This window comes from Podarcis melisellensis (assembly GCF_964234715.1).
Source record: "Podarcis melisellensis genome assembly, chromosome: 14".
In the NCBI taxonomy this organism is placed as follows: Eukaryota; Metazoa; Chordata; class Lepidosauria; order Squamata; family Lacertidae; genus Podarcis; species Podarcis melisellensis.
In genome coordinates, this window is record NC_138546.1 from 37,500,146 (window position 1) to 37,525,330 (window position 25,185).

At 46.0% G+C, this 25,185-nt stretch overlaps 2 protein-coding genes across 3 annotated transcripts in view; one reads left to right on the forward strand and one right to left on the reverse strand.

The window, feature by feature from the left end:
• Nucleotides 1-1,790: 1,790 nt before the first annotated feature.
• Nucleotides 1,791-16,434, forward strand: LOC309356929 (lamin-B3-like). The gene is made up of 10 exons (XM_081888843.1): nt 1,791-2,642; nt 4,298-4,454; nt 4,991-5,116; nt 6,956-7,126; nt 8,673-8,777; nt 8,923-9,164; nt 11,562-11,790; nt 13,034-13,141; nt 15,170-15,286; nt 15,973-16,434. Exons 1-10 carry the CDS (start codon nt 1,879-1,881, stop codon nt 16,099-16,101), a joined length of 2,148 nt encoding a protein of 715 aa, XP_081744969.1. The 5' UTR covers nt 1,791-1,878; the 3' UTR covers nt 16,102-16,434.
• Nucleotides 16,435-19,393: 2,959 nt separating this feature from the next.
• SH3GL3 (SH3 domain containing GRB2 like 3, endophilin A3) overlaps nt 19,394-25,185 on the reverse strand; it is a 42,185-nt gene continuing 36,393 nt past the window's right edge. For both annotated transcript variants that reach the window (XM_081888694.1, XM_081888695.1), the window contains 3 exons: nt 23,815-23,918; nt 22,764-22,891; nt 19,394-20,163 (listed from right to left, as the gene is read on the reverse strand). In XM_081888694.1, the coding sequence (XP_081744820.1) occupies nt 19,958-20,163; nt 22,764-22,891; nt 23,815-23,918 (438 nt within the window). In that variant the 3' untranslated portion in view covers nt 19,394-19,957. The remainder of the gene's footprint in view (nt 20,164-22,763; nt 22,892-23,814; nt 23,919-25,185) is intronic.

A 25,185-nucleotide genomic window follows, 5' to 3' on the forward strand; every position in this document is an offset into this window, starting at 1 on the left:
AGGTCCTAGCCCAACACTCTAACCACAGCATCACACAGAGAACACAACAGTTCCTCCCCTACAAAAGGGCCAGGCAAGGGGGCAGTTTGGACCAATTACAATGTATGTGGAAGGGTCATAGCTCAGTGGTGGAACATCTGCTTTGCCTGAAGAAGGTCCAGGTTCAACCCCCTGTGTCTCCAGTACATAAGAAGCTGCCTTGTGCTGAGTTAAGCCCATTTAGCTCAGTCTACACTGACTGGCAGCAATTTTCCAGGATTTCAGACAGGGATATCTGAAGATGCTGGAGACTGAAGCTGGGACCTTTTGAAGGCATAGCCCTTGTTCCACCACTGAACTATGGCCCTTCCCCTGGCAGAGCCTTCCACCTGAAATCCTGGACAACCGCTTTGTTGTGTACTGAGTTGAATAGGATCCAAAATGCAGCAGTCTGATTGGTCCTAGAATAATAGGATTCAGAATGCAGCAGTCTGATTGGTCCTAGAACAATAGGATCCAGAATGCAGCAGTCTGGTTGGTCCGCAGGAGCCACCCAATCCAACTCCAGGTGGAAGTGAATCTGCAACCTGATTGGCCTACAGGATAATCCCGGAATTAGCCAATCACATGGGGCCCATTGTGTAAATAATGTATATACAGTGGTACCTCGAGTTACATAGGCTTCAGGTTACAGACTCCGCTAACCCAGAAATAGTGCTTCAGGTTAAGAACTTTGCTTCAGGATGAGAACAGAAATCGTGCTCCGGCAGTGGGAGGCTCCATTAGCTAAAGTGGTGCCTCAGGTTAAGAACAGTTTCAGGTTAAGTACGGACCTCCGGAACGAATTAAGTACTTAACCCGAGGTACCACTGTAAAGCAGACATTTCGGGGGAACTGGCATTCCTCACTACTGAGCTGAATAAAGAGCATGAAATCCACACTCGACTCTATTTCACGCTGCCAGTCAGTGCAGCTTACAAGTTCCCCTGTGTTGCTTTCCCTTTCTCTGGCTGAAGGGTTCTTGTCTTCAGAAGATCATTGCATGCTCCCCCAGCCCCTTCTATTTTTACAGATATGCATGAATCAGCAAGCGACGTTTTCTGCTAACTGCAGCGGCGGATCAAAACTGTCCTTAAAGGAGCAGCTCCAGTTGAACCCGGAGGGATAAAAGACGGGCGGCGGCCCAATCCTCAGCTCCTAAAATATAGGAGATTGCCATCCTCCTAACCCTGTTTACTTGAGAATAAGCCCCTGCTGCATCCAAGAAGGCTCACCTCTGAACACACCCCACCCTCCCGCTACCCAGCAAAGTTATGAATGAGCAGACCGAAGAAGGCCGCGCCCCTTTCCCCGGGGCTCGGCTTCCTTTTGCTGCGCGCTGATTGGACAGAACGGGAAGCAGTGAGAGTTCTTGGAACGCCGAGGGAGAGAGAGGCGGGGGAGCGGTTTGGGATGGACGCCGGGCACAGAAGTTGAATGGATAAGCCCTGCAGGGGTTGCCCGGATGCCCTTAGCTACAGGATCCACTCACTGCCCTTCTTCTCCCTTTCAGGCTCTGGGCAGCCCCGCCCCCGCCTTTCTGTCCCCTCCAAAGCGCATAAACCACCTGACAATTCTCCTTGCAGCCGCTAGCAGCCTTCATAATCAATATAAAGCATTGTTTTCGCAAGCGCCGTAGGTGTTGATCCTGCACCTTTATTTTGTTAGAGGGGTTTATTTTGCATAGCTGTCAACCTTTTTTGCGGGAAATTCCCTTATTTCAGCGCCGTTTCCCGCTGCTATCCCGGATTGTTAGATATCCCGTAGACTGATTGCGGGATATCTAACAGTTGACAGCTAAGCTATCCCTTATTTTCGAGGCTGCTGATCCGTTATTTTCAAATCTGAAAGTTGATAGCCATGGTTTTTTCTTCTGGTGGCAGACGACAGAACCACGAGACCGGTGCAAAACACTCAAACAAAGGTTTTATTACAGCTATACAAAAACAACAAACACAAAGCTTTGGGCGTCCCCTCTCTCTGCAGGCAAATTCAAACTGCAACATCTCCTCCTTTTGTCGTCATCACCAGCTGTACCTAATCAGCCTAGAAAAGGACACCCAGAACTCACAGAAACACGTCTTAAAGTTAAAATCAGCTTTGCTGTTTCTTTGCAGAATGAGTCCCAACATATTTACCCCACGCCCTTCCTGCAAAGCGCGGCAGCGCATATATATACACTTGGCCCAATTCTTTTTCCTCTGCTTAACGCAAGGCGAGGGAGGGGGGGGGTGTCGGCCGCCGCTTGCAAGAGTGCGCGGCGGGGTGGTGGTCCCTGCAGCTCCGATGGCTTCGCCGGACAGCGGCCTGGGCTGCGACAGCTTCTCTTCCCCGCTCCTGCCCTGCCCGCGGAGCAGCCTGCAGCAGGAGCTGCGCCAGCTGAATGACCGCCTAGCCGCCTACATCCAACGCGTCCGCGGCCTGGAAGCCACCAAGACGGCGCTGCAGCTCCGCCTGTCCGCATCCGAGGAGGGCAGACGCCGCGAGGTGGACGTCTTGCGGAGGGCCTACGAGAGGGAGCTGGCCGCGGTGCGCGAGGAGCTCCACGGGCAAGTCCGGCAGCGCGCCGGTCTCCAGGTCGAGCTGGAGACCCTGCTGGAAGAGCACAGGCGGCTGCTCACCAGGTGAGTGTCCCTAGTGCCTTCCTTCTTCCCGGATCTCGCTCTCTTTTCTTCTTAAAGCAATGGCTCTTCTTAGTCCATAGATTTCCAGTTTTCTGAAGTTAAAGGGGTTCATGGGTGGAGTCGGTGAGGGGGCAGTTGCCCCCCTCCTAAATCAAGTACAGTGGTACCTCGGGTTAAGTACTTAATTCATTCCGGAGGTCCCTTCTTAACCTGAAACTGTTCTTAACCTGAAGCACCACTTTAGCTAATGGGGCCTCCTGCTGCTGCCGCGCTGCCAGGGCAAAATTTCTGTTCTCATCCTAAAGCAAAGTTCTTAACCCGAGGTACTATTTCTGGGTTAGTGGAGTCTGTAAACTGAAGCATCTGTTACCCAAGGTACCAATGTAATTAAATAAAAATACTTAACTAAAGGTAGATATTGTAATAATAGTAATAATAAATAATTTATTATTTATAACCCCCCCCCCAATCTGGCTGGGTTTCCCCAGCCACACTTGGGAGCTAATAATAATAATACCTTTATTGTCAATGTACAACCTGTGTACAATGAAATTAACTGAGCCTCCCTCCCCACCCCACAAACAATCTCATTGCACTCTGTGTGCTTGTCTCACAACACACCAACCCCAAAAGTCAGTTGCGCTATATTACAGTGGTACCTTGTGGAACTTAATTCGTTCTGAGGGTCCGTTCTTAACCTGAAACTGTTCTTAACCTGAAGCACCACTTTAGCTAATGGGGCCTCCCACTGCCACTGCGCCGCCGGAGCACGATTTCTGTTCTCATCCTGAAGCAAAGTTCTTAACCCGAGGTGCTATTTCTGGGTTAGCGGAGTCTGTAACCTGAAGTCTCTGTAACCCGAGGCACCACTGTATTTTCCATTCAGCAGCCTAACAGCCCACGGATAGAATATTAAAAACACCAAACATTAAAAGCATCCCTAAACAGGGCTGCCTTCAGATGTCTTCTAAAAGTCAGAGAGTTTTTATTTCCTTGATATCTGATGGGAGGGCATTCCACATGGCGGGCGCCACTACCGAGAAGGCCGTCTGCCTGGTTCCCTGTAACTTCTCTTCTCGCAGGGAGGGAATTGCCAGAAGGCCCTTTGAGCTGGACCTCAGTGTCCTGGCTGAGTGATGGGGTGGAAACGATCCTTCAGGTATACTGAGCCAAGGCTGTTTAGGGCTTTAAAGGTCAGCGCCAACACTTTGAATTGTGCTCGGAAATGTACTGGAAGCCAATGTAGGTTTTTCAGGACCGGTGTTGAGACATCTCATTCTGAATCTGCTAGACAGAGCCAGACAGAGGATAATGTCAGGTGGTGGCTACCTGCCTGCCCCCTAAAATAAATTCTCTCTATGCCCATGGATTTGTGCTTTTATTGTGTGGTCTCATTTTCTTGCTCTGAACTATTATAGGATGAAGGCTGGGGCATATTGACCCATAGAATGGTAGAGTTGGAAAGGGGTCCCAGGGTCATCTAGTCCAACCCCCTGCAATGCAGGAATCTCAACTAGGTCAGGTGGCTGTCCATCTTTCACTCTCCCTCTTAGCGACAGAGCTTGTGATGTCTAAATTTGATTCAAAAATGCTAAAAGCCATACCTGTTGAGATGCAAAGCCTCCTGTTTACACGTGCAACCTGCTTGTTCTCAGGAATTCTAAAAAGGAGAATGATTTAAGCCTGGCAGTCGCTCGTGTGAAGGACCTTGATGCTCAGCTCCACTGCAAGGAGGCTGAATTGACGACATCCTTGAGTAGACAGCAAAGCCTGCAGAACCATCTTCAAGAGTCAGAGCATGAAATCAGCTCTGTAAGGGTTTGTTCTGTAAAATCTAAACTGTCCTGCTGAAATGACGAAGGTTGTTAATAGATATTCAGGTCACAAGTAAAATGTTCTGTTATTTTGGGGTGTATTTTGAGAGGTGAGAAGTTCCAGGGGCAGCAGGGCTTACCTGGTTTTGGAAGGTCACTGGGGGCTTATGGAGCCTTGTGATATTTAAGGGCTCCTTGTGCTGTCTGGCCACTGCAGTCGCACTCACCTGATGTCCCTTCCACAACTGATAGGAGCTTCGTGAACAATAGTATGTTATATGCCTAAGAACAACGACATTGCACAATATCAAACCTGCAGATAATAAGAGTAACATAACCCCAATTGCAGGCTTGTAATCTAAATGAACATGAGGAAAAGGGAAGGGAGTATGAGAAGATTGATTTTGAGTTCTGTTAAAACATGTTGGCTTCCCAAGGTTCTCCTTTTGGGCTTATTAAACACTGTAGCTGAACAGGAGTCTTGGAAGTATGTAAGGGTAGCACAAAGCATTTGCTAACTTTCTCCTTTCCTAGCTCAAGGTAATGGTGAATGATTCCAAAAGCCATCTTCAAAATGAGATGTTGAATAGAACGGATAGAGAAAACCAAATGGAAACCCTGAAGAAACAAGTAACATTTCTAAAGAACATCCATGAAGACGTACGTACTTCTGCAGTCTTAGACTTCCTTAATTCCAGCTGCCGTTTAATTTAAAACACTAAAATTAAGGTCAACAACTTGGTGAAATAGTTTAATTTTTGCAACTCCATTAGGGGAGGGCCAAAAATGATGATAACCCTGTGTTACTGTGTTTTATTGTTCCTATTTTGCTCCTCTCCTAGCATGAATGGGATAAACAAACCAAAGAGCATTGGCTTCCTGTTGTATCTGAACCAGGGTTCATGGTTTGTTGCTCTCTAATAAGCAATGATCAGTAACTCTAGAGAAATAAGCCACAAACCCGGGTTTGGATGACATGCTAAGACAAACCATGGCTTAGGTGGCAGCAGTTTATCAGGACCAGAGGAGAAACAAAGTGGGCACAATCTTGTCTCTGGGAGCCCATGGTTCTGTTAAGCCATGGTCTACATGCAAACTGACGTAGTGTGTTGTATTCCATTCATTTGTGCCCATGGGAGACAGTTGCATTTGCAGAAGAAAAGAGAAATACAAGGAGCAAACCATGGAGGCTCCAATGTTGATTGCATCTAAAGTTACTGTGTGCCTCTTTTAATTGCTCTTAATGCGCCATGGAGGGACGCGGGTGGCGCTATGGGCTAAACCACAGAGCCTAGGACTTGCCAATCAGAAGGTCGGCGGTTCAAATCCCTGCGACGGGGTGAGCTCCCGTTGCTCTGTCCCAGCTCCTGCCAACCTAGCAGTTTGAAAGCACATCAAAGTGCAAGTAGATACAGTGGTGCCCGCAAGACGAATGCCTCGCAAGACGAAAAACCCGCAAGACGAAAGGGTTTTTCGGTTTTTGCGACGCTTCGCTAGACGATTTTCCCTATGGGCTTGCATCGCAAGACGAAAGCCCATAGGGAAATCTCGGGGACCTTTTTTAAAATGCTGGCGGTGGGGAGCAAAGCCTTTCCCCCCCCTCCGGACTTCAGAAGAGGTCAAGGAAGGCCGGCGGGGGCGAAAGGCTTTGCTCCCCACCGCCAGCATTTTAAAAGCGGTCTGGGATAGCAGGGAAAGCCTCCCCCCGCCGCCTGGCTTCGGAACGATGTCCCGAAGCCGGGCGGCGGGCCGCGAAGCCTGGGCGCGCTGGCAACTCTCCGCAAGGAGCGCTCCCGCTGCTTGCGGAGAGGTCCGCGAAGCCTGTCCTGGACCTCTTCTGAAGGCGGGCGGGGGGGGGCAAAAGTCTTTGTCCCCCCTGCCTGCCTTCCCAGGGGCTTTTAAATCGCCCCGGACAGTGGAGAAGTCCTCCGCTGTCCCGGGCGATTTTAAAATGCCGCCCGCGAGAAGAGGTCGGGGGAAGGCGGTTTCCATAGGAACGCATTAATTGATTTTCAATGCATTCCTATGGAAAACCGTGCATCGCAAGACGAAAAACTCGCAAGACGAAGAGACTTGCGGAACGAATTAATTTCGTCTTGTGAGGCACCACTGTAAATAGGTACCGCTCTGGCGGGAAGGTAAACGGCATTTCCGTGTGCTGCTCTGGTTCACCAGAAGTGGCTTAGTCATGCTGGCCACATGACCCGGAAGCTGTACGCCGGCTCCCTCGGCCACTAAAGCGAGATGAGCTATGCAACCCCAGAGTCGGTCACGACTGGACCTAATGGTCAGAGGCCCCTTTACCTTTACTAATGCGCCATGGATGATCCATTTCAGGCCACAGTTTAACCGTAAATAAATGTTGCATGTTCTTTATTGCAGGGCAGTACAGTACTGGTACTCTAATTTGCTTGTCTGCTCAAGCTGAAACATACCTTTGTTTTTAATGCGGAGCCTCTCAAATTCTTCCTCCCGTCTGTATTTCACTTCTCTTCCTAGGAGCTAAAGAACAAGAAGCAGATCTACGAGAGCAGGATTCGAGAAATCGAGTCTCACCATCACCAGGAATTGGAGAGTAAGCTGTTGAATGCTTTCAGAGAGTTCAGACAGAAACACGAACAACAGATTTGCACCTATAAAGATCAGGTGCAGCAAAACTTCAGTGCCAAAGTGAGTGGTTTGTCTGTCTATACTGCTGATTGGAATGGGATGTCTTGCTGTCCCATCGTTCTTAGTAGAGACCTGATCTCTTCTTGTTTCCTATGGGCAGGTCCCAAATAGGAGTGGCACAATTAGAGGCTGGGTTTTCACTTGCTACCTTATGCTAACAGGATGTCTTCCAAATGGTGGAAGGGGAACGCAAAGGAAAATCACTGGTCTTCTAAGAGCTGGTGGGACAAAGGCATGTTGGCTCCTCTCAGTGGATTCAGTGGGAATTAATTCGGACTGGATGTGCATAGCTTGCTTCGTTAATTACTGTCTTTTTTGCTCTATAAGATGCACCACACCGTAAGACGCACCTAGTTTTTGGAGGAGGAAAACAAGAAAAAAAATATTCTGAATCCCAGAAGCCAGAACAGCAAGAGGGATCGCTGTGCAGCGAAAGCAGCGATCCTTCTTGCTGTTCTGGCTTCTGGGACAGCTGTGCACCCTGCATTCGCTCCATAAGACGCACACACATTTCCCCTTACTTTTTAGGAGGGACAAAGTGAGTCTTATAGAGCAAAAAATACGGTATATGCTAAGATACCTTTCCCCAGCCTGTTTCTAAGGGGATGCTGTATTTTGGTGAAACCCTGTTTGTCTCAGTTTCCCCAGCTCAGCATGTTACCTTGCCATTGTGTCCTCCTCTTGACCCCCTTGGATAATTCTCCTGCACACACCAGTCACAGCCAGAAGCATTTATTTTTAATACTAATTTACGTATTGCCTAACCTTCACCTTAAGGTCAACACCTGGAACAATATTGTAGAACATGCTGCCTAAAATGTGTTGGGGAAGGGGGGCGTTACTGAGTTGTTTTTGTTTTTATTACGTATTTTGTCTTTTTATGTTGTGTTTTTATGTTGTAACTGCCCTGAGACTTGCAGGAACAGGGCAGTATGAAATTTAATAAATAATAATAAAAGTCATCTGAATTGGAAGGAATAAGGCCTAGAATTGTCTAACAATAATAAATACAATACAATACAATATAGTAGGTAAAGGGACCTCTGACCATTAGGTCCAGTCATGACTGACTCTGAGGTTGCGGCGCTCATTTAGCTTTATTGGACAAGGGAGCTGGCATACAGCTTGTGGGTCATGTGGCCAGCAGGACTAAGCCGCTTCTGGCGAACCAGAGCAGCGCACGGAACTGCCGTTTACCTTCCCGCCGGAGCGGTACCTATTTATGTACTTACACTTTGAGGTGCTTTCGAACTGCTAGGTTGGCAGGAGCAGGGACCGAGCAACAGGAGCTCACCCCGTCGCAGGGATTCGAACCGCTGACCTTCTGATCGGCAAGTCCTAGGCTCAGTGGTTTAACTCACAGCACCACCCGTGTCCCAATAAATATAGCAGATCCCATTATTCCTCCCGAAGGAGCATAGGGTGGCAAACCTGTGTTAAATTGAACTGTTATTCATGTGTGTGCGCACAGAAACACGTTCAAATTCAAATGTGCAGTCCTGCTTAGCTTTTTCTTTTCTTTTTTAACCCAATACTATTTTCACAGATGGAAAACATTCAGCGTTCTGCAGCAAGGAGCAGTGATATCACCAAAGCTGCTGAGGAGGAGCTCAGAGAAGCAAAACTGAGAGTTGATTCTCTGATGTCACAGGTAAAAGAGGTGCTGGAAACCAGGTAAAATGATGCCTACCTGGAGAGGGAAGAGGCTCTTCAAAGGTCTTTGGGAAATAGAGGTCTCTGCTAGTATGGCTCTGTTCCGCTGTGCCTAACAGCAAAACCTTTCTGTGAAATCTAAGGTTGTTACGTTGGAAGCCAGGAATGGAGATTTGGAGGCCAGAATTGGCGCGTTGGAGAACACCATTCTCCAGGAACAAGGCTCATCGAAGAGATGCGTAGCTGAGAAGGACAGGGAGATGGACAGAATGCATCAGCGTATGCAGGCACAGCTGGAGGAGCATGTGAAACTGTTGGAAATGAAGATGTGTCTGGACCTGGAGATCGGTGCATACCGGGCAATGCTAGAAGGAGAGGAAGCATGGTGAGCTTGGTGACAGAATTCTGTTCTTGAAAGGAGGTTTCTTTTTTTTTTTTTAATAGAACAGGAGCTGAACTTCTTACCAGTATTGGCTCTCATGGGGAAAGGGCTCTTTAACTCCCTCCTGCCCAGTATGAATAGCAAGAGGAGCTTTTCTGCACCTTTTACTGTACATTTCAGCCACACTTTAATACCCTCTAATGTGCCTGCTCCCAAAACCACAAGCAAGCTGGAATGAGCAGCTGATGTCCATAGTAAGTGATGGGGCTATTCAAAAGGTAGCTGGTTTTCGCATTGGGGAGGAGGGGGTTAAAAGAGCCCTTTGCCCATGTCTTTTTCTCCTCCTTTTTAAATGATATTTATTAAAATTTCAGAAAATAAAAATAAAAAGGAAATAAAAAGAAAACCAAAAATACAAAATACAGAACAAATGAAGACAATTAAAAATAAATCCCTCTTTCCATGACTTACTTTTCATTTACTTGTTTCCTGACCTCCTCACACCTCCCTTTTTTGTATTCCAGTTCTAATGGTTAATTCAGCAAATCCTTTCCCTCTTTGTTTTTATCTTATTTCTTTATCTTAACATATTATAGCCTTATTTTTTCATCTATTATCAATCTGTTTTTACATATTCCTTTTTAACATTATTACTAACATTATTACTAAAGCCGCTTCATTTCATTCCAACATCATTTTAACACTCATTAATTTTACAATGTTTCTGTAGATAGTCTTTAAATTTCTTCCAATCTTCTTCCACCAACTCTTCGCCCTGGTCTCGGATTCTGCCACTCATTTCCGCCAATTCCATATAGTCCATCACTTTCATCTGCCATTCTTCCAAAGTGGGTAGATCTTGTCTTCCAATACTTTGCAATGAGAATTCTTGCTGCTGTTGTGGCGTACATAAAAAAAATTCTATCCTTCTTTAACACCAATTGGCCAACTCACATGGTTGAAAGCAACTGTGGTGCAGTCTCGGAGTCAAGAGTGGATTTCATGCTCTTTTCACTATCCCTCTTGTTGTTCTGGCTTCTGGGATAGCCATGCCAAGCCTCTTCAGGGCAGGGGGAGCGCAGCTATTGCTGAAGCCATGGGGGGCAAAAGCGATCGGTGCACACCGATCCCTCTTGTTCTCCTGGCTTCAGCGATAGCTGCGCAGCCTGCATTCGTTCCATAAGACGCACACACATTTCCCCTTACTTTTTTTGGAGGGGAAAAGTGTGTCTTATAGAGTGAAAAATATGGTATATATTATCTCCAGTATCGGAGGCCATGTCCCTCTAAAAACCAGTTGCTGGGGAACACCAGCGCGAAAGGCCTATTGCAATCAGTTCCCGCTTGCGAGCTTCCCACAGGCACCTTGATTGCCACCGTGGGGAGTTTGGTTCAGGAGCCAAGTTAGACCAGAAAGACCTTTCTTGACTATCATGCTTTGTCGGGGACTTTAAAACAAGACGTTTAGCAAAGATGCAAATAATGGATTTGATCATTAACCACCTTGCAGAGCTTTGCCTCTGCTTCCTAGCAAAGTAAATGATTTTCTGGCTGAGCTGCCTTGCAGGAACGTTGGGCTGTGAAAATGCCACTCAGAGCTCCCTGGCAGAAGGGCAAGATACAAAAGCAACTCACCAAGTCCTCTGTATTGGTGTCCTCCTTACTTGCCCTTCCGATCCTGCAGCAGCCTGTTATGTGAGACCGGAGAAAATGCACAATGTGATGATCTCACAGCACAGGGGAGTATCACTAACCTTACAGGGGAGATGCCACTTTGCAGACAGGGCAGCCTTGTGCCAAAGGTTATGTGTAAGCGTCATCCGTAGCGACCTCCCCGCTACCTCTTGAACAACACAGATTTGACTTCATGACGCATGGTGTTGTTGTTGTTTAGTCATGTCCAACTCTTTGTGACCCCATGGACCAGAGCATGCCAGGCCCTCCTGTCTTCCACTGCCTCCCGCAGTTTGGTCAAACTCATGCTGGTAGCTTCGAGAACACTGTCCAACCATCTAGTCCTCTGTTGTCCCCTTCTTCTTGTGTCCTCAATCTTTCCCAACATCAGGGTCTTTTCCAGGGAGTCTTTTCCTCTCATGAGGTGGCCAAAGTATTGGAGCCTCAGCTTCACGATCTGTCCTTCCAGTGAGCACTCCAGGCTGACTTCCTTCAGAATGGATAGGTTTGATCTTCTTGCAGTCCATGGGACTCTCAAGAGTCTCCTTCAGCACCATAATTCAAAAGCATCAATTGTTCGATGATTAGCCTTCTTTATGGTCCAGCTCTCACATCCATACATCACTAGACACCACGGGAATGGCCCAATGTCAAGACCAAAGAGATTGAGACAGGGTGTTCTGCCATCAGCGGCTGCCTAATTTGAAAGGTGACTTTGTTTTGCAGGTTAAGAGTGCCCAGGCCCGGCTCGGAAAGTGTTGGAACACTGGCAAGCACCAGTCTGGGCAGCCCCGTCCTCCCGCGAAGGAGAAGGAGGAAGCGGGCACTTTCAGAACGCCAAGTCCACAGCGTTTGCTTCAAAACGGTCCAGCATGCATCATCTTCAGGAAGTATTTCCATAGAACATATTGACAAAGAAGGACAATTTGTCAAAATCAGAAACAGTTCTGATCAGGTATTTTTTACATGATTTAACTCCTTGGGATGAATGCATGGTTAGTGTAGCTGGCAAATTTGTGTCCCCCCAAAACTGGGTGCCATTTCTTTACAAAGCAGTTCTGGGCTGACCCTCGGCTTGACCCTCCTCACCACCGATCTGCCTCTTCATTTCCCACCAGTAACTTCCTAGCCACTTTTATTTTCTCTCGCCTACCCCACCGTTCACCTGGTTTTAGACTAGTACAGTGGTGCCTCGAGTTACAGACGCTTCAGGTTACAGACTCTGCTAGCCCAGAAAGATTACCTGAGGTTAAGAACTTTGCTTCAGGATGAGAACAGAAATCGTGCTCTGGCGGCGCGGCGGCAGCAGGAGGCCCCATTAGCTAAAGTGGTGCTTCAGGTTAAGAACGGACCTCCGGAACGAATTAAGTACTTAACCCGAGGTACTACTGTGCTTGATGTGAGCATGGATCTGGAATCCCCCTGGGGGTGGGTGGAATAGAAGTTGCCCAGGAAATAATAATAATAATAATAATAATAATAATAATAATAATAATAATAATAATAATAATAATTTATACCCCGCCCTCCCCAGCCAAGACCGGGCTCAGGGCGGCTAACAACCAATAATAAAAACAAGTTGATTAAAATACAATTTAAAAGATTAAGATACAACATTAAAACATTAGGATACTGTCTCTTCATAGGAGGAGAAAGGAAAATGAAAGAGAGGGGAGGGAATCAAACCGATTCTAATCCAAAGACCAGGTGGAACAACTCTGTCTTACAGGCCCTGCGGGAAGAAATCAGATCCCTGGTCTCATGAGACAGAGCGTTCCACCAGGCCGGAGCCAGTGTTAAAAAGGCCCTGGCTCTGGTTGAGGCTAATCTAACTTCCTTAGGGCCCGGGACCTCTAGGGTGTTGCAATTTATGGACCCTTAAGGTCCTCCGAGGGGCATACCAGGAGAGGCGGTCCTGTAGGTATGAGGGTCCTAAGCCTATGATTAAGCATCATACTTGATGGTCCCATCCTACAAACAGCCTCTTCCTAACATTTATTTGCAGTTTCCAAGGTTCCCGAGAGAAAAGGGAGGTTTCGATAGATAAGCTTCCTCAGGACGCTTTAATTGCACAAACCTCAATATCCCAGTCTACGCTTGAACTCCTCCCAGAAAATAATGAGACTGGAGGCTCTTAAAAGGCAAAAAGTTGCTCAAAACCAGCAGTCTAAAACTGTTAAGCACTGCTTCCCTTGTAGGAGCAGTCACTAAGTGGGTGCACCGCAAGAAGGCAGCATGGAAACCAGTCTGAAATAATGTACGAGTTTCCTGCTCGATGTACCCTTGGGCCTGGTCAAGTACTGACAGTGAGTGAAAATCTTCTCTTCTTCCCCTCTAAACTTTAAAATGTCAGTGTTTTACTTTGCTTACCCTTGTAAAAATATCAAACACACCACCTAATAAAGACCCCGAAACTGGCTAAGTAACCTAGAGGGATAAAATACCGGTTTGTCTACTCTACAGTGGGACGCGGGTGGCGCTGTGGGTTAAACCACAGAGCCTAGGACTTGCTGATCAGAAGATCGGCGGTTCGAATCCCCGCGACGGGGTGAGCTCCCGTTGCTTGGTCCCTGCTCCTGCCAACCTAGCAGTTCGAAAGCACACCAGTGCAAGTAGATAAATAGGTACCGCTCCGGTGGGAAGCTAAACGGCGTTTCTGTGCATGGCTCTGGTTCACCAGAAGCGGCTTAGTCATGCTGGGCACATGACCTGGAAGCTGTCTGCGGACAAACACCGGCTCCCTCAGCCCATAGAGCGAGATGAGCGCTGCAACCCCAGAGTCGGTCATGACTGGACCTAATGGTCAGCGGTACCTTTACCTTTACCTTTATACTCTACAGTGTTTTGGACTTGCTTAAAACAACATTGTACTGTGCCACTGGCATTATGTACATGGCATTTTTCTGAAGAACAGGTCTGACAGATCTTTGGCCTATGGGGCTTATAAAGAGGGAGGGATTTGAAAGAAGCAAGGGAGGTGGTCTCATGGAGAAGTTCTGGGACTGGAGGCAGTTGAAAGATGGCCGACAAGGGACAACAGGTGAAGCTTTTCTAAGTAATATGGTGGGAAGCAGGCTCGGAAAAACTGTTTTAAATTCCTTCTGCCAGCCTTAAGTTTTGGGAGCCAATATTGGGTGATACCCCTCCCAGAACCAAATTCCTAGAGGAGGGAGGGAATCCACCTGGACTTCTAACTCCATAGGCATTAAATGTTTTTGTTGATAGTTTGGTTATATATTCATTCAATGCCTGCTGATCCATTAGAGATGGATATTGAAAACCACAAAACCCAGTTGTTTTAATTTCTATGGTCCTGATCCAGTTCTGGTGCATGCAAATAGTGGCTCCAGTTGGAGACACCTATCCATATCTTCATCATAATTCCGACAGCGAGTTCATTGGGACTAGATGTATATAAATTTCAAGTACTATCCTTTCCCTTTGGGGGAACAATGATGGTGTTTACACTTGCTTCCACAAAGGTAAAATTGAATTCCTGTTGTAACAGTCTTCCCCATTCCACTTGATCAACATAGCTTGAGGTTTTAGTACAAAAAAGTAAAATATACATTTTCTTAAATAACTACAAATTAAGACTACATCTATACTATAATAGCGTGGATCTGTGGTTTGGTTCCATATCAATGCACGGTTAAGTTCGAACATAGTTGCTAAAAGAAATAACTATAAATACAAAATAAGTATCACACACAGGAACTAAAAAGGATATAGAACTTTTCTTGCAGAAATACAAATTATTCAATGTGCTAATACGAATGGAAGTTTAAAACATTGTAGCTGTTGTATAAGGGATTATGATTAAGATTGAAATGTAATTGGATTAAACAAGATGTTGGAAGCAAAATTAAATGAATTTATTTTACCTTGAAATCTAGCATGCAGGAGGCCACCTAAAAAGTATAATTGGTTTATCAATTGGTTTATTTTTGAATTGTAGTTGTAATTTGGTAATGTTAGAATGTGACTTATATTGGATATATGTAATTGAAAATTAATAAAACTTGCCAAAAAAGAAGTTTGAACATAGTTGCTGATCCAGTCATGTTGTTGTAATCACTATTGTCAGAATGCCATTATATCTGCCTGGCATTCGATGCCACAGACTTTCCCCCACAATTGCCTTTTGTTACAGGCTGGTGCTTCCAATGATATCACTTGCACAGCCAAGTTTGTAGAGAACTTACAGAAATCTCATCCCAGGGTTGATGTTGCAATGAATCTGACTGGTGGGTGGGGAAGCATTGGACAATTTCCTGTGCAAAGGTGCTCTTTAACCATTCAAATACGAAGATCATCTTCTTTTTTCTTTGAAGATCTGGGGTGCGACAGAAAGTTCAAGCCCAGCTCCTGGTATGCTTGTCTGGAAATCCCCCAAGTCAATGAGAGGTGGAGACAGCTTTAGGATTGTACTTTTTGACTCTGCTGGAAACGTAAGTTCTTGAGTTTTATTATCAGCCTTGTAAATAAGCCCACAAGTTAGTAGCCAGGGTCCCCCCCCCCCCAAATCTACTGTTGGCTGGCAGAGGAGATACACAACTTGGTTCCTCCAGCGGCACCGTCCTGCATTTCTGTCCTGGGTGCAGAGGAGGAATGGAACACTAGCCTAGAATCCCATGTACTCGTCTGTCTGCAATTCCTTGTTGCCTATGACTATTTAACTGCTTAAATATATCTCTGGTTTTGCACGATTTGCCATGTTTGATGGAGAAGGGCTTCTACCTTCTGCATCAAGCAAACACCTTTTCGCTCTCTTTTTTACAATCTGTGTGTTTATTTGTACATAGCCCTTCGCCAAATGGTCCCAGAGCAGATTGCAAGAAGTGTACACTTGACAAAATTAAAATTTACATTGAAAATTTATACAGTAGAAGCACAAAACAGCAGTGTGCAGCGTTTAGTATTTCTTGTTCTTCAGACAAGTGGCAGAAACAGAATATTAATGTGTTTCTCTGACATTTTATGGTTATTTTCCATAGCTTGGTAAGTTTTCCGTTTCCTTTTTTTACAATTCTTTAATGTGGTCTTCATACAGATGCTTGCTGGTGTTTTATTCTTGTGTCCAGAGAATGATAGTTATTGTGTGCCTAATGAATTCTGTAAACAAATTACCTTGCAGCAAATGGCAGAAGGAAAACTCACTTATGTAGATAGAGGAGAAGGTGATGGAGAAATGGAGGTGGCTGCTGGGGAAGAAGGAATGGAGCGTCCTACTCAGGCAGGTTTCCTACGTGAACTCCAAAACTGAGAAATGCCAAATACTTGTATTCGTATCTGGCTGAGTTGAGCTGTTGCTGCTGCTTTTTAAAATAGTCAATCGATGCAAAGCACAGTAATGGTTAACTGCACAGTGCACTTGTTTCTCCTGACATGCCACATAGATGCTGTTTTTTGGGATGGCAATCTTGTAAACCTTTACAGATAATTGAAGAACCAGGGTTGTTGCTTTGGCTCCAGCCTAGCTGTAACATTGACCTAGCTTAGCGAGAGAAGCTCTCAGCATTCTCAAAATAGTTTTCTGGGCCTGAATGCGCAGCAGAACTGCCATTTTTAGATCTAATCTCCTGGCCCATTTTATCAAGCAAATTGGACCTAGCTTCATGTTCATCTCTTTCCCTCCTCCTTGCCCACCCTCTCTCCAGCGAAATGAAAGTCAGACCTGCCTCATAATATAGCCGAGAGAAGATGGTGAGCGTCTGTGGAAGCTTCCTGCAACCAAAATGGTGCTCTACGTATATGAAAGTGACAACCTGCAGAAAGAGACTCTGTTCAGCGTAGAGCCTTACTTGAACTGAAGACTCCCTAAATGGGACAGGACAATCCAAAGTGGGCAATGGCAGAGGAACCCAGGGTGGAGGAACCACCAAACCCAAAGTCCTTGTCCTAGCAGGGTAGAAGTTTTTGGGAGGGGCATCCCCCCCTTTAGTTTTGTTCCAGTTGAGGCCAGTTAGAAGAGAAGTCTTCTAAGTATAGCAGTGCTAGGGTTGGTGTACTTCTTCGCCCCCAATTCCAGAGTTATAGGGAGGGGGACGGAATTCACTGACGTACCTTGTGGTGCCTCCAGGTTTCCTCCTCTACTGCCTGAGCTCTGACAGAGGGTCAGCTGCAAAGAGGTACCCTCTGCGAGTAGCCCTCCTGCTCGTTCCCAGGGTCCCAAGGATTATTTATCTATACCATCTTGCTCATCACAATAAGTGAAAAGACACAGTTTCAGTTTATTTCCCTTACAAATTATTAACTGCAAATTATTAAAAGCCAAATTATTAACTGCACTGTAATCAGACTGACTTCTTCCCAACTCTGTAGTGTCAACTCCCTGGGGAAGAAGAGTTAGCAGACTTGTTGAAGTCAGCAGTAAGATGAAGAGCAGTCTCAAATATGTTTAGATTTGCTTTGTATGGGATGGGAGTCCCCATACACACAAATATTGGAATCAAATATTAACATATGTAATATCTTAAATTGTGGACAATAAATTTGATTTAGGCTGTGTAAGGACATCTTATGTAAATGAACAGGGGTGCTACCTACACCTACCTGCACCCTGCGTACCCCCTCCCCCTCCCCCAACCGCTTCTCTCAATTAACTAAATCCTCTGTCTTCCCTTTAGAGTTATTTCTCAATGGCTCATCTGGGCGGCTCCCAACAAAATGTCAAAAATACAATAAAACACTAAACATTAAAAACTTCACTAAACAGGGCTGCCTTCAGATGTCTTCTAAAAGTCAAATAGTGATTTATTTCCTTGACATCTAATGGGAGGGCATTCCACCGGGCTGGCGCCACCACCAAGAAGGCCCTCTGCCTGGTTCCCTGTAACCTCACTTCTCGCAGGGAGGGAACTGCCAGAAGGCCCTTGGCGCTGGACCTCAGTGTCCAGGCTGAACGATAAGGGTGGAGACGCTCCTTAAGGTATACTGGGCCGAGGCTGTTTAGGGCTTTAAAGGTCAGTGCCAACATTTTGAATTGTGCTCTGAAACGTACTGGGAGCCAATGAAGATCTTTCAGGTTTGGTGTTATATGGTCTTGGTGTCCACTCCCAGTCACCAGTCTAGCTGCTGCATTCTGGATTAACTGCAGTTTCCGAGTCACCTTCAAAGGTAGTCCCATGGAGAGCACATTGCAGTAGTCCAAGCGGGAGATAACTAGAGCATGCACCACTCTGGCAAGACAGTCTGCAGGCAGGTAGGGTCTCAGCCTGCGTACCAGGTGGAGCTGGTCGACAGCTGCCTTGGACACAGAATTAACCTGCACCTCCATGGACAGCTGTGAGTCCAAAATGACTCCCAGGCTGCGCACCTGATCCTTCAGGGGTACAGTTACCTCATTCAGGATCAGGGAGTCCTCCACACTAGCCTGCCCCCTGTCCCCCAAGAACAGTACTTCTGTCTTGTCAGGATTCAACCTCAATCCGTTAACAGATATTGTGCTATACTACAAAAAGACTGAGGGTTGTAGATATCAAAGCTATGAATTGAACTTGATATGCCCTGCAACACAAACTGAAGTAGGAAATGGCCTCCAACTCAATTAGTAGACGCCAATTATGAATATAATACACAATGAAACAGGAGCTGAGTTTACGTAAACACAAAGGCCACCCGTTCTCACTGTTTCTGCAATATATTTAATTTCAGTGTAAGTTCCCCTAAGAAGTTTCCTTATTAACTACAGTGAAGTAGTGGATATTATTCTTCCAGCACTTTTTCATAAATAAAGTGAGTTGAAGTAAAAACCCACATAAAATACCGTATTTTTCGCTCTATAAGACACACTTTTCCCCCTCTAAAAATTAAGGGGAAATGTGTGTGCATCCTATGGAGCGAATGCAGGCTCCTTGGCTTCAGTGAAAGCAACGCTCCCTCCGCTCTCCGGAAGCTTTGTGTCAGTGGCGTAGTGTGGGGGGTGCAGGGGGGGCAGCTGCACTGGGCGCAACATCTGGGGGTTAGGGTTAGGGGCCGCAAATCCACGGGTTAGGGGGCGCAAATCCATGGGTTAGGGGGCGCAAATTACTTCCCTTGCCCCGGGTGCTGACAACCCACGCTACGCCACTGCTTTGCGTTGCTTTCGCTGAAGCCTGGAGAGCAAGAGGGGTTGGTGCGCACCGACCCCTCTCGCTCTCCAGGCTTCAGGGATAGCCGCCTGAAGCCTTCAGAGCGCAGCGCGAGTTCCCACTGTACTCCGCAGGCTTCAGGTTCCTTTCGCTGAAGCCAGGAGAGCAAGACTCCTGGCTTCAGCAGAGAGGGAGAGCTGCACAGCGCCCCTTCAGCCAAGCGGGAGGAGAAATAGAAGGGGCTCCGTTTCCCCTGCTGCTTCGCTGAAGGGGTGCTGAGCAGAGAGGGGGAGATATTTTTTTTCTTGTTCTCCCCCTCTAAAACATGGTGTGTCCTATAGAGCGAAAAATACGGTATGTTTTAACTTTTTCCTAACAGCATCAGTACCCTCCTAGGAAACTGAAGTACAGTTACATGTGCATTATAGACCTCAGAAATTATTGGCAACTAGTACCAGAACGCCACAAGTTCCAAGACACAGTAAATTCGCATTTCCCACAACAGTGTTTATTACATTTGCTCAATGGAGAATCAATTTAGCTGTGACATTGACTTGGCTTTTTTGTTCGGGTACAGAGTACAACAGGCATTAGCTTTTCACAGTTAAGTTGCATGTAACAAAGGTAGCTCACTGAGAACTAGCTCTTACTCACAGCAGCTTCAAAAATTGTGCCCACGAGTAAATTCACTGCAGGTAGAGGGAAGTCTTCCGACATCATGCGAGGAAGTAAATGCACTTGGGAAGCAACAGTTGATCTATCAGTAAACGTACAGATCTTCAAGGCACAAAGCAAGGAATTAGGTCAGGGAAATCTGTGTGTGTTTATTTAACAAAAGGGGAGGATTTTTTTTATACGATATATATATATATGTACAAACTACATGAATACAAAATAAATACTTTTTTTTTTAAGACACATACAAAAAAGTCAGTAAGTTGGTCAAAAGAACAAGGCTTTCATAGAATGCCACACAAATGAAAAGCCACTTTGGAGGGAAAGACTTATTTTCACTCACAGAAATGCATTTGTGACGTGAGGATGGCAGGCTCACTGAGGCAACGGCACCACAACCTCCACGTAATTGATGGGGAAGAAGCCCGATTCGCCATTCAACATGCCTTCGAACCAGTTCTCATCGATCTGATTGGTCAGCGTGATGACGTCACCTTCCTTAAATCCAAGCTCACCTTCGTTTTCTGGCTCAAAGTCAAATAAAGCTTGGCAGCAAGGCTGGTCCATGTGTGATGAAGAACCTGCCCAGAGTCACACGAGAGAGCAATTTTTAACCTGACGTTCTGTAGGTTTTGCCCAAGATTATTCATGACCAGCTAAAACAAAATTAGCCCATTGTTGTAGTATTATTATGCCGACTCAGCAGAAGGCTACTTCCTATGTTCATAGCAAGTCAATATAGGAAGCTGATTTATACCAAATCAGTTCAATTAACTCAGTACAGTGGTACCTCGCAAGACGAATGCCTCGCAAGATAAAAAACCTGCAAGACGAAAGGGTTTTTCGTTTTTTGCGTTGCTTCGCAAGACGATTTTTCCCTATGGGCTTGCTTTGCAAGACGAAAACGTCTTGCGAGTTTGCTTCCTTTTTCTTAAAGCCGTTAATACCCAGCGAATCCGTGCTCTGCAAGACGAAAAAATCGCTAGACGACACAACTCGCGGAACGAATTAATTTCGTCTTGCGAGGCACCACTGTACTCTTTACTCCAACTGGCAGCTAGATTTCAGGCAGGAGTCTCTCCCAATACCTTAAGGATCACCTCTCCCCATATGAACCGACCCAGACCCTCTGCATGTCATCTGAGGCCCTTCTCTATGTCCTCCATCCCAGAGAGGTTCGGAGGGTGGCCACAAGAGAGCCAGTGTGGTGTAGTGGTTAAGAGCGATAGACTCGTAATCTGGTGAACCGGGTTCGCTTCCCCGCTCCTCCACATGCAGCTGCTGGGTGACCTTGGGCCAGTCACACTTCTCTGAAGTCTCTCAGCCTCACTCACCTCACAGAGTGTTTGTTGTGGGGGAGGAAGGGAAAGGAGAATGTTAGCCACTTTGAGACTCCTTCGGGTAGTGAGAAAGCGGGATATCCAAAAAAGAAAAAAGAAAAAGTGTGGGAAGACTGTTGTGACTATTTTATTATTAGGCTGTCTGTCAGTATGCTTTTTATTATGTCTTTATCAATGTTCTCAAGGCTTTCTTTCCAGCTGGAACTCAGGTGTGCGCCGTTGCCATTACAGCCAAACCTCCGTTGTTGAACGGAATCTGTTCCGGAAGACCATTTGACTTTTGAAATGTTTGACAACCGAGGCACGGCTTCTGACTGGTTGCAAGAGCTTCTTGCACTCAAGCGGAAGCCGTGTCAGACGTTTGGGTTCTGAAAAATGTTCCAAAACCAGAGCATTTACTTCCAGGTTTTTGGCGTTCGGGAGCCAAAACATTCGAAAATGGAGCCGGTTGATAACCGAGGTTTGACTGTATAAGAGAACAAGAACTTCATGGCAAGTTCCGGCACCTCTTTTTCTAGAAAAATAGCACTAGGTATTCTGTACTGTGGTACCTCAGGTTACATACACTACAGGTTACAGACTCCGCTAACCCATAAATAGTGCTTCAGGTTAAGAACAGAAATCGTGCTCCGGCGGTGCAGCGGCAGCAGGAGGCCCCATTAGCTAAAGTGGTGCTTCAGGTTAAGAACAGACCTCCGGAACGAATTAAGTACTTAACCCGAGGTACCACTGTAATGTGTTTTTAATGTTGTACACCACCCTGGGATCTGATGATGATGATAATAACACAATTGTAGAGGACTGACGGTGACTTCTAGCCATGAAAGCTACAATCTGCCTCTACAGTTAGAGGCACCAATGCTTCTGAATAGCAGTAGCTGGAAAACACAGGAGGGGAGAGAACTCTTGTGCTTGAATCCTGCCAGAGACGTGTTGTTGGCCACTGTATGAACAGGCTGCTGGACTACATGGGCCACTGGTCTGATCCTATTCTGCTCTTACATATCTGGAGATTACAGGGATTGAACCAAGGACCTTTGCTATTTGAGACAGGTGCCTTAACACTGAATTACAGCTCTTCCCCCATTGGTGCACAATGGTTGGACGAATGGAGCCCACGGTGGGTGGGGAGAGAGAACTGATCTTTAATGCAAGGAGGAAAGGGCACATCTACACCATACATTTTAAACATATCCAACACATATTTAAAGAAGTTGACTCTCCCAAAGAATCCAGGGAGCAGTAGTTTGTGAAGGGTGCTGGGAAATGAGGCCCCTTGATGGAGAAACTAAAGTTCCCAGGGTTCTCTGGGGGGAAAGTCATGTGTGTTGGATTTGCTTTAAATGTACAGTGGTACCTCTGGTTACGTACTTAATTCGTTCCAGAGGTCCGTTCTTAACCTGAAGTACCACTTTAGCTAATGGGGCCTCCCACTGCTGCCGCCATGCCACCGGAGCACGATTTCTGTTCTCATCCTGAAGCAAAGTTCTTAACACGAGGTACTATTTCTGGGTTGGCAGAGTCTGTAACCTGAAGCGTATGTAACCTGAGGTACCACTGTATTGTGTGGGTCTGCCTCTACAACCAGAGAATGTTGGTTTCTAAGTGATAATGTGGGGCATATTTTCAGGAAGGGGACAAGGAGCAAATTTAGTAGATAAATGTTACTGCAGGCAGACTGTCTATGTAGGTCATTAGAAACGGGAATGAAGGCAATTTATACCTTAGCCCAGAATGAAGTCAAGGGAAGGATATATTCATTTAGCGAGTTTTCATCTGCTACACATGAAGAGCTCCGAACTTAGTTTTGAGGGTTGCCAGTTTCACAAATGCATGCTCACCTGTGGTTTTTATTGATGGACTGAATGAAATCCCATTGTGCTGCTGACCGTTGCTTATTTCAAGAGGTGTCCTTATCACCGGCTTTGGCTTGAATTCACGTCTTGGACGACTTGACGCTATGTTTATCCTGCAAACAGAGAAGTCAAGGGTCAAAACTCTATGACCCTGGAAGATGCAGAGAGCCACAGCTGGCAGTGTTTAAAGTAGGGGTGGGGAATCTTTGGCTCGCCAGATGTTGATGAATATACCTCCCATCAGCCCCAATAAGCAGGTCTAGTAGTCAAGACTAGGGATGGGGGATGGATTCAATTTAGTTTGCATCCAAAGCCAAATTTATCAGATTTGCACTTTCTGAAGCAATATGGGAACTGAAGCACCACCACCCTTTGAAAATATCAGTTATCTGAATCACCTACCAAAACGCTCACAAGAAGGCATATATAGTGGTACCTTGGTTGTCAAACTTAATCCATTCTGGGAGTCTGTTCATCTCCTAGAATGGTTCAAAAACCAAGGCGCGGCTTCCGATTGGCTGCAGGAGCTTCCTGTACTCAATCGGAAGCAGTGGAAGTCGTGTCAGACATTTGGCTTCCAAAAAACATTCGCAAACCCGAACACTCACTTCGGGTTTGCGGCGTTCAGGAGCCAGAACATCTGAGTACCAAGGCGTTTGACAAGCAAAGTACGACTGTATTAGGGAAAGTGTGCATAAAAATGAATATTAGTAAATCTAACATACAAAAATTCATTTAGGAGAAATGGCTTGGGAAAATGTGTACATTAGGCAATGCGGCATACATAAATGTGTTGATTAGGAGGAAGTGGCAAGGAAAGAATTTTCTTGAAGGATTAAATATCTCAAATTGCCACAGAAATGTGAAGAACTGTATTGAAGATGGGGAAAAGGAGGAATCAAGAGAACTGAAATGGACCGTCCCTTCCATCCCTGTCAAGACTGATGGGAGTTGTAGTCCAACAATATACAGAGGACAAAAGGCTCCCCACTCCTGGTTTTAAGATGAAGCAGAGGTAACCTAGAGTTATTCTTACCTGTTTTGTAGCTTGCTCTGCAGATCCTCTAGAATCTCTGTAGACTGCTTATGATACTCTACTGCAGCTTCTACAAACACTAGCAACTGGCTCACTTGCTCTATCTGAAAAGGAGGCAATGGAAAGGGAGTTTATATAACAGGCTTTGCACGATGTTCCCAAATCTGAATACACAAACAGGGGCTTGCATTGCATGACCAGGAAAAAGGGGCATCCAGCAGCCGTTATTGTTGTAGAAGACCCTAGAGCAGCCTTTGCCAACCTAGTGCCCTCCAGATGTTTGGGACAACTCCCATCAGCCTTACCTAGCACATTTGTTGTACAAAAAAATCTGGAGGGCGCCAAGCTGGCCTAAAGAAAGGGAGGGCGCAAGGAGTAAGAACTGCTGAAAGTAGGCAAGAGAGTGAGATTGATGGTACAAAAAAAGTTGCCAAATTGTTCTTCCACACTGGTTCTTTGGAAGCATTAATATTAATATTATTTGTTGCTGTTGTTTAGTCGTGTCCGACTCTTCGTAACCTCATGGACCAGAGCACGCCAGGCACTCCTGTCTTCCACTGCCTCCCGCAGTTGGATCAAACTCATGCTGGTAGCCTCGAGAACACTGTCCAACCATATCATCCTCTGTTGTCCCCTTCTCCTTGTGCCCTCCATCTTTCCCAACATCAGGGTCTTTTCCAGGGAGTCTTCTCTTCTCATGAGGTGGCCAAAGTATTGGAGCCTCAGCTTCAGGATCTGTCCTTCCAGTGAGGACTCAGGGCTGATTTCCATGAGAATGGATAGGTTTGATCTTCTTGCAGTCTCAAGAGTCTCCTCCAACACCATAATTCAAAAGCATCAATTCTTCGGTTATCAGCCTTCTTTATGGTCCAGCTCTCACTTCCATACATCATTAATTAATATTATTTACTGCATATTAACATTAATATTATTTACTGCATTTATGAACCTCTTCCCACGAGACATCCTGAAGTAATTTGCAATGAAGCAACATACACAAAGCAGTCACATGTAAAAGTGTTAAAACAGCTGCATAATTAAAAACCATTATACACAAATAAAAGCAGTTGAAAACATCGCATACATGAAACCAATTCCATCAAGGCAAGCCAGAAGCATCATCAGAGTCCAAGGACCCACTCCAGACAGGTCATAACACTCAAGGCGGATGCAAAGCAGAGCTGAAAGGGGGTGTAGCCTGGGGAGAGTTCCAGGGGCCAGAATGAGAGACCTGGGGGCCACATTTGGCCCCGAGGCCTGAGGTTCACCATCCCAGGTGTAGACAAACCTGAGCTTGGGGAACCAATAGTCAGATTCAACATAAGGTATCTTATCAGTGCTCCTGTCAGTGGTAAAGATGGAGCTCTCAGT

What these genes read in the sequence shown, in the direction of transcription:
- LOC309356929 (XM_081888843.1), top strand. Translation starts at nt 1,879, where the DNA reads ATGGTTTTTTCTTCTGGTGGCAGACGACAGAACCACGAGACCGGTGCA. An exon ending in AGCAAAACTTCAGTGCCAAA is followed by an intron (nt 7,127 to 8,672) that starts GTGAGTGGTTTG and finishes CTATTTTCACAG; the next exon opens with ATGGAAAACATTCAGCGTTC. An exon ending in TCAGAAACAGTTCTGATCAG is followed by an intron (nt 11,791 to 13,033) that starts GTATTTTTTACA and finishes CTTCCCTTGTAG; the next exon opens with GAGCAGTCACTAAGTGGGTG.